Source organism: Musa acuminata, chromosome BXJ2-6 (assembly GCF_036884655.1).
Source record: "Musa acuminata AAA Group cultivar baxijiao chromosome BXJ2-6, Cavendish_Baxijiao_AAA, whole genome shotgun sequence".
In the NCBI taxonomy this organism is placed as follows: domain Eukaryota; kingdom Viridiplantae; phylum Streptophyta; class Magnoliopsida; order Zingiberales; family Musaceae; genus Musa; species Musa acuminata.
Genome location: NC_088343.1, coordinates 38,221,920 through 38,231,176, shown reverse-complemented (window position 1 = coordinate 38,231,176; position 9,257 = coordinate 38,221,920). Strand labels below are relative to the sequence as shown.

The following is a 9,257-nucleotide window of genomic DNA, read 5'->3' as shown; positions in this document are numbered from 1 at the left end:
TTTATCCTACAGCAAAATGTTAAGCAATCAAACATGAAACGGAGAAAGCACAACGACGTTTAGTTCACAATAGCCAAACCTAACTCTATATTCCTAGGGTTCAACAAGAACATATCGATGGGTAACGAGAGATGGCAGGTTTCAGAACGACTAACTTGTAGCGATTCAGATTCTTCCCACCAAGATCATCGAGAAGGCGTAACAGCTACAGCGATTCAGCAACAAGAACGAATTATGAGGAGCTAAAGATTTCCCCATCATTCAAGCACGAACACGACGAGGAAGGGGAAGAAAAAGAAAAAGTATTCACCAAGCAGCTTCGAGTCCTGGACGTGTCGCGATCGCCACAGCTTCCGTTTCTTCTTCCGGGAGGGTCGAGGTGGGGCGAACTCGACATGGGCTCGAGGGATCGAGGTGGGCTTGTAGTGGGTGGGCGTTGGGCTTCTTTTATCGTGTGGTCTATTAACAAGTTCGAGTCTTGATGATCTCGTGCAGGGATCTGTGTAATTTCGCCACACCAAGGTTGCACCACCGATGTAATGGCACGACTTGAGTTGGGATCTTCTCGGTAGTATTTGAAGATCATGGTTGAAGGCTATCGAGGTTGGAATTCGAAGCTTCTAATTGAAGGCTCAGTTGTACAGGATCTCACTTGACTTATTCACCTTAATGATGTGATTTTTGGGTGTTTCTCCATGCGGACACCACACTACAGAATGTTGTAATGCTGATATGCGAATACAGGAGCCCAACGCCGGCAACCAATAGGAGGCGATGTCACGAAACTTTTGCTACGTGGGTCCTCCCCACACATGAGAGAAACTGTGTTTCCTGTTTCAGCCTGAGAGGTAATCTCCGCCCACCTAATTTCCGGTCTCATATTTAACTTTGGCCCCCTCCACCTAAAGCTACAACCGTACGTTTCTACAACGGTTCGTTCAGCTGTCATTTGATCCCCCCTCGTTCGACCATTCACGACGCGCCACGCGTGCTAGTTTTAACGGCTACTCCACTCAAAAGAGGGTCCCACTCTCGCGCCGTCGTTCGAAAGTTTTCGCCCCTTCCCCCTTCCCAACGGCTCTGTCTCGTCCTCTCCCATCCTTTCTCTATCTATATATGCCTCCCAAGCTCTCTCACATTCACAACAACCCAAGCGCTCTCTCTCTCTCTCTCTCTCTCTCTGGCACTGGTGTATCAGAGAGAAATGGAAGCATTGATCATGAAGGTACCTCTGCTTCTTCTGCTACTAGTATCGATCGCAGTCGTTCATGCGCAGGAAGCTCCAGCGCCAGCGCCGACCATGGAGAGCGGATCGACCGCGGCGGTACCTGGTCTCTGTGTGCTGGTTCTCACCACCATGGCTTCTCTGCTCGCGGCCTTGACTCGCTGAGGGCCATCCTCTCATGGCTCGTTCCACATGGATTACACCGATTCTGTGTGCCCGTTATGTTCTTGTGCGGCTATACTACTACATGTCTGTTGTGCTGCTTTGTGTAGGAATTATTTGATCCCGTTTCAATTAATATGCTTCAAGTTTGCAAAACTATTTTGTTTCTGAAAAATACAGTGTATGGGTGATGAAAAATCCGAATATGCAGTTAATTGATACTGATAAATTTACATAATTCCAAGTACAAAGTCCTCATGTTGGAGAATGGGCTGATATTGGAAGCCCAATAGGTTACACTGGACTTAGTCCAAGCAACAATTTTAATTTAAAAACGCAATTTAAATAAAAAAATTACTGCTTTCTTTTTATATATATACTATCCATATTGACCACATTTTGCTAATGCGATGTATTTTCTAATATGTCTTGAGGATCAAGACATATTAGAAAATAAGATTCATATCCTTAAAATAAGATTCATTCACATATTGGGTCAAGGATGAATCCTAAAGACACACAAAGACATGTTTTCAGTGTTTCATAAGTAACTATATTTCGTACTTGAGTTCATCTTGTAGGTGAATCTGACTTGATGATAAGTTCCTGTAGCTTCCAAGTGCTGAGTATTGTGAAGCCCAGGATGAGTAGCTCTTCACATCCTACTTATGTTCTTGATAGATGATATTGTCAATGGTCCCTCCATCTCAGGAATGCTGGATTGCACTCCGGTGTCTATCTTCACAGACTCTTCATCCGACCACATGAACTGCATCGGCCAATATTGTTCACCACAAGATCCACATCCTGCACGGTCCCTATCCAAAGGGTTTTACTCTCGCCACTTGGTTCTCCTCATGAATACGTGTGCTGTCTTACCTCTCTTTAGCATCGCCATTTGCAAGTCAACACAGCCACATTTCCTGTGCTTGAGAATGTACAGCTGCACTACAACCTTTACATTATTAGTGATGCGCATTTCCTTTGCTTTACAAAGTACAGCTCACAACAGCCTTTACGTCATTAGTGATTGCAGGCATCTTGCGAAGTAAATTGAAATCTAGTGCGCATTCATCATCTTCATCAAAATGATAGGAGACATAAGTCGATCTATAAACGCTAAATTGATCTACTGGAATAAATTTGGACTTAATGATGCTCCTTATGTTAATAGAATGGTTATTCTATTGTATTGTATTGTGTTATGAAAATTGTCACATCTTCCATATTTACATTAAAAGTCAAACAAATAAATATTATTTCTATTAATATAATATAAATTATAAATATCTATTATTATTATTTATTTATTTATCAAAATACAAGTCAAAAGTAGTTATAGACTTTATTTAGAAATAACTTAAAAAACCCAATTAACTCCATCTAATAATAGAGAAAGGTCTACTCTTCACTAAAATTTAATCAAAAGTAAAACAAATATATCAAATATTCTATTAATGTATGTAAATACATGTTAAAAAGTTAATTATTTTATTAACATCTATCAAATACCAGGATAAACACTCTCCAAATAATAGATAAATATGCTTTATCCTATTGGATGAGTTTGTATTCTCTCAACAATATATGAATACAAATTCATATTGTACTCTCAATAATAAATAGAGTAGTATCCCTTACTTACCAAAGTGGGGATACATTTTTCTAATGAAGGAATCATCTAATTATTATATTTGATAACCCGTTAATTCATAAAGAAAATCACCCTACTTTCTCCCGGTAAAAAAATAAAATCATCTCATAATCATGTCCATATTAAAATAAAAAAATATATTGAAACATCTCAATTTATTTTTTAATATCAGTAATATCAAATAATATCAATTACTCATTTGACTTTAACATCAGTTTAATTGGTCTAATTGAACTCGATTTAATTAGAACGTGATTGAACTAATCTCTAATTCTCATTTATTAGTCTAGACCTAATTAAGATTGATATAATTTAGATTATATTAGGTTTAATTTAGGTTAAATAATCTTGAATAAGTCAAATTGGTTTGGAATAGGATCAATCTAAATTAGTGAGCCCAAATTAAATAAAGTAAGGATAATGAGTTAGACTATATACAACTAGATTAAGTTAGGTCAACCTATATATTGGTCATGTACAGATAACTATGCATGTACTATATTAGGCTAGGTCAGCTTATAACTCTAGTTATGTGCACTATACACTACTTGCCATGTTGGGTTGGATTAAGTTAGCTTACTGGTTGGAGCCTAGGGCGTAGCTTGCTTACTAGGCCTAATATATTATCTCTCGGTCGAAATGGTGCTAATAATGAATCTTTATCAAGGGTGTATCTTTATTCCTCTAAACATGCTATTTTCTTTCAAAATTTAGATTAGTTGTTATTTGAATGTGACATTATCCTTTAGTTATAGGTAAGAAATGACATAGGATGAATATTTGATATATCTCCAAAGTATAGAGATATGAATTATATCATGGATACTAGCTAAAGCCAACAATAATGTCAATCTATATACCACATGTCTAATCTTCTTTAAGATCTCAACCAAATGAACCTAGGGGCTAACTTCCTCCTTTAACCAAACCTCATGATTTCTTTGGTTGATGATACCTTAAAAAAATAATGATCACCAACTTTAAACTTTATTTGATTTGCATAACTTTTTTTGGATAATTTTGGACTGTTAATAATCTCATCTTCATCTATTTGAATTAACTAAGGCTTCAAAGTTTATGTTCTCCCACCTCATCTTAATACATAGGTACCTACACTTTCTCCTATAAATAGCTTGAAATGTAAACATATGTATACTAGAGTTTTAGTTATTATTGTGAGCAAACTTAATTAGGTATAAATGTATATCATAACTTTTACTAAAGCCTAAGGCACGAGCTCTTAACAAGTATTCAAGAATTTATATTACTCTCTTAAATTGACCATAGGATAAAATATTATTTTATAGATTTTTCTAAAAGTTAAAGGTGAACATTTGATCTAGTATTTTCTAAAATAGTATTATCTCTATTAGAGATAATACTAACTGATACCCTATGGTATTGAATAATCTTTTTAATGTATAAATTTGCTAATTTATTCAAGAGATACCTATTGTTAATAGGAAGGAAGTGAATAAATTTAATGAGTTTGTTTATTACTATATAAATTTTATCATATCATTTTATAGTCTTAGGTAGTCCTACCACAAAATCTATAATAATACGTTCCAACTTAAATTGAAATCTTTTGTAATCTTTTCACTAATACTTAATGTTTCGCCTTTGCTTTGCTTGCAAACCAAATATTTAGAGATAAATTTTGTTATGCCTCCACACTACTAGTAGCTTTGATGTAAATCCTAATATATCTTAGTAGTTCTAGGATAGATATTAAATCTTGATTTATAGAGATCCATAAAGATAACTAGTATATTAGTGAGTTTGAAAGGTATTACTAAGAATTTATAATAATCATATCTTATTCTAATAATAGTTTTCTATTTATCTTTTTTTTTCAATTAATGATAAGTAAACCCCAAATTAATCTTCGAATATACCTAAGTATCTTAAAATTGATCAAATAGATTATCTATTGAAGGAAGAAGATATTTATTATTTATTATCACTTGGTTGAGCCGCTTATAATCAATGCATAATCGTATGGATCTATTCTTTATTTTCACAAATAGGATAGATGTACCATAAGATGATATACTGAGTTGAATAAAACCCTTGTATAAAAACTCATAAATATACTTTTTTTACTTTTTCAATTCAATTAGTACCTAAGGAGATTTAAAAATAAATAAAGTACTAGATAGAATATCAATATAAATTTAATCTTCATGTTAAGTGATAATCTAAGTAGATATTCAAGAAAAATATCTAATAAATCTTGTACAATAAGGATATCCTTTAATATTGATTTCTTAGATTCTTATCTAAAAATAAATGTTAAGTATCCTTGACATTCATTCAATAATAGTTGAATAGCACTCAAGACTGAAATAAGATGAATGAGATTTTCGTAAATTCTAGTAGACCGAAAGAGTGGTTAATATAGAAAGTAACAATCTTTTGAAAATAAAAAAATATGCTATTCATTTTATATCTAGTTTCTAAATTTTATTAATAAGAATATTGAAATAATATTAGGACCCAATCAACTTGAAATATTGAATAATTTCTAATTTTTATTAATAAGAAAGAAAATAAAAATATGCTTAAATAAAGGGATTTGATTACAAAAATATTATTAGAAGTGAGAATAGAAGTTTCATTTTAGGTTATGTTGGCCTTTTAATAGCCATATCAAACTACTAAATTGGATCGAAACAAATAGTATTGACCATAAGGGTCTAAATAAATAATATTACTCTCATTTACACCAAATAAACATATGATTGGAAGTTAAAGATTTACTTCTATACCCACATTGGTGCTATGCTAGCATGAAAATATAATTATACATTATTTTTGCGACCAAACCTACTTATTAGAATGAGTTATGTTTGTAAATTAACGAGAACATTGAACTTTAAATAAGGAAGACTCTAACATCTTATTAATCGTACTTTATCCAGAAATGAGGATGATGATAATATCTTATTTTAATCCAAATCGAATGTGGAAGGCGACATGAGCATATTCATAAATGCTTAATTAGTATACTATTACTAATATGTGATTACACATTTGCAATCGGAGATCTCAGCTCTTACATTACTCCTTTTTAACCTATAGCACACTCAATACGTGCACAACACGTGGATAGGATGGGTAACGAGTAATAAGCCGATTGCATTCCTTGGTCAAAGCAATCCCGACCAACTCGGAGCATCTGGTTTTTCCTTATGGGTGTCGCGGAGATTCCCGGTCAAACAAGAAGGAAGACCACCTCTCCTTTTGACCCCAAGCCATTCACGCCGAGCTCGGGATGTTGACTTCTGAGGTCCATGGAAGATCTAAGGACCGCATTAATAAAGGCTCGAGAAGACGAGGAGTGTAAGCAAGGTAGGAATCCCTCCATCCCATTACTACACTCCGTGATCAGTGCAATTCCATGGAGAATGACAGCATAAGGAACTTGCTGTGTGTGCGCGGTTGTTTGCAACGACTACTTATCCCTACGTAAAAGAAGGTCAAACTATGAGTCACTCTGAGAGTCACGGAGGACAGTGACGGGCACTTCATGGCAGAAAGCTGTATTGACTTCGGATGCTTCCAAGGTTGCGGCATTTCTTTGTGCATTGATGGTGTGGACTGTGAATGCAATTAATCTGAATCGATTACGTAACCATAAACAAGAAAACATTCCTTTCTTTACGGATCGGCATCTCTACACACGTGAATATTTGGTGAGTTGACTGCCAGCGGATGACTCCATGTTATCGGATATGCTTTTGACTACCGCACTGCATCTTCGAGAAGAGACATTTGATTCATTCAACACCTAATCTTTCCTACTGCGTTAGCATTTTATTTACTCCTATTCTAAGATGTCGTTACCATAGTTTTCAACATGCCGAATCTTTCTTCACCATCAAACCTTGAATGACTATGGATTTCAGTGTATTTTCGTCTATATTCTAAGTCCACTTGAATCCTTAAAATCATTCAATTTGAATTTATTTATGAGTATACTTAAAATATTAGTCTGATGATATACGAGGATTTGAGAGCGTTGATGGTGCAATAAATGAGACATTTCTTCCAAATATTTTTACTTTTCGTTTCGACCATTCATTTTGGTCAAAATAAAGATTAAGATTAGGATGAGCAATTTTTTAGAATGACTTTGATGCAGTATAATCTACAAGATATAATCCTCTTTTGTCACGGGTATGTATGGTTTGCCTATATAAGGCCTAGGAAACCACTCCTCACTCATGCAAATCCTTCCCCAGCGTTCCAACACAAACACCTTCCTCTGTCCTTACTCTGTTCTTCTACAGCCATGGTGGTCTTAGCCGACGAAGTACTTGATCAGATACCTCTCATTAGGTCTCCGAAACACGGGTCTAACGTCTCCGACATCCCCGTCGTCGACCTATCGATGCCTGGATCCGCGGAAGCTCTCGTCGGGGCCTGCGAAGAGTTGGGTTTCTTTAAGGTCGTCAACCATGGGGTCCCCGTAGAGCTCGCGCAGAGGTTGGAGGCGGAGGCCATCAAGTTCTTCGCCTTGCCTCAGCTGGACAAGGAGAAGTCCGGTCCTCCCAATCCTTTCGGTTATGGGAATAAGACAATTGGTCCTAATGGTGATGTCGGGTGGGTCGAGTACCTCCTCTTTGCCATCACCTCGTCGCCCTTGTCTTATACATCAATGTCCTTCCTCGAGGAACCCTCGGCGTGTTCCTTTCGGTAAGAACAGCAAGAGTAATAAGCACTTTTAAGTTGCCAACCACTGCTTTCTTCTTAGTTTGTTGCTTTGCTTTGTGGACGACGTTGCAGCTCTGCTTTGAAGGAGTACTTACTAGCTATGAGGAAGTTGGCCTCTGACCTGCTAAGGCTGATGGCCGAAGGTCTAAAGATCGAACCAAGAGATGCTTTCAGCAGGTTAGTGATGGGCGAACAGAGTGATGGAATATTTAGGCTGAATCACTACCCAAAATGCCCTATTCTGGAGAAGCTCAACTGCAGCTTGACTGGTTTCGGGGAGCACACAGACCCGCAGATCATCTCCGTCTTAAGATCGAACAGTAGCACCGGCCTGCAGATATCGCTGAAGGATGGGAGCTGGGTCGCAGTCCCACCAGACCAAGAATCCTTCTTCATCAACGTCGGCGACGCTCTCCAGGCAAGAATCTAACCCATCCATCTTATCGATCATTCTATGTTCTTCTTCCCTGTAGCCCTCAGCTATAAGACTGTGTATGTGATGGCTGGTACGCAGGTTCTGACGAATGGGAGGTTCAGGAGCGTGAGGCACAGGGTGTTGGCCAACGGTTTGAAGTCGAGGGTGTCGATGATCTACTTCTTTGGGCCATCTCCCGCAGAGAGGATTGCACCATTGCCACAGCTGATGGGGGAAGGGGAGCAGAGCAAGTACAGGGAGTTCACATGGGGCGAGTACAAGAAGGCTTCCTATAAATCAAGGCTGAGCGACGACAGGCTCGGCCAGTTCGAGAAGTAGGAGGCCATTGATGCTTCGCTGGTGCTGCCGTGCCGTGCCGTGCTAGCTTTCCTGCGCTCAGCTTTTGGGTCGGTCAAAAGGCAGGCGCGGGTACATGGCTTTGCTCTTTTCTCGCCAAATTTAGCAACAAATATGTTCTCCTTGTTTCTTTCTTTTCCTCCTCTTCCTCCCTTCTCCTCCTCCTTAGGAAAAGCCTTTTTCTCATGTACAAATCCAACCCTTTTACTACTAAATCCGCAGAGAGGTCCTTCTCAAACTTAGTGTCCGCATCCTTCTTTTAATAATTCTAACACATTGTATGAGTTACTCTCTCTCTCTCTCTATCTCTCTCTCTCTCTCGATATATATATATATATATATATATATACATCTCTCTGTTTATCAGGCCAGTCAAATTAGTGTCATAAAGGCTGGTTGTCTTGCCGTGAAGCAGCCTATCTAAAGTCGTACAGGAAGAAGGCATGGTTTCTCCTCCGGGGGACGAGTTGCAGCAGCAAGCTGGCTGGGAGCAACTGGCCATGCTTACACCAGACAGATCAATAAATATGGTGGAAGTTAGGGTTCAAAGATGGATAACAAGACATTTATGTGTGTGTCGAAGTTTCGGATCTTCATGAAGAACTTCGATGAGGACCTCCTTTAGACCGTTGGCTACTTCCTCAAGCTGTGGTGGTCTATTTGTTTGTCAATGAAGTCAACACAGTGTAGACCCCTGGCACATGCAAGTACTGATTGAAACCCTC

At 37.7% G+C, this 9,257-nt stretch overlaps 1 protein-coding gene across 1 annotated transcript; it reads left to right on the top strand.

Moving 5' to 3' along the window:
* Positions 1-7,207: 7,207 nt before the first annotated feature.
* Positions 7,208-8,830, top strand: LOC135613643 (gibberellin 2-beta-dioxygenase 3-like). Its single transcript, XM_065110674.1, has 3 exons — positions 7,208-7,742; positions 7,833-8,178; positions 8,275-8,830. Exons 1-3 carry the CDS (start codon positions 7,339-7,341, stop codon positions 8,512-8,514), a joined length of 990 nt encoding a protein of 329 aa, XP_064966746.1. The 5' UTR covers positions 7,208-7,338; the 3' UTR covers positions 8,515-8,830.
* Positions 8,831-9,257: the final 427 nt, after the last annotated feature.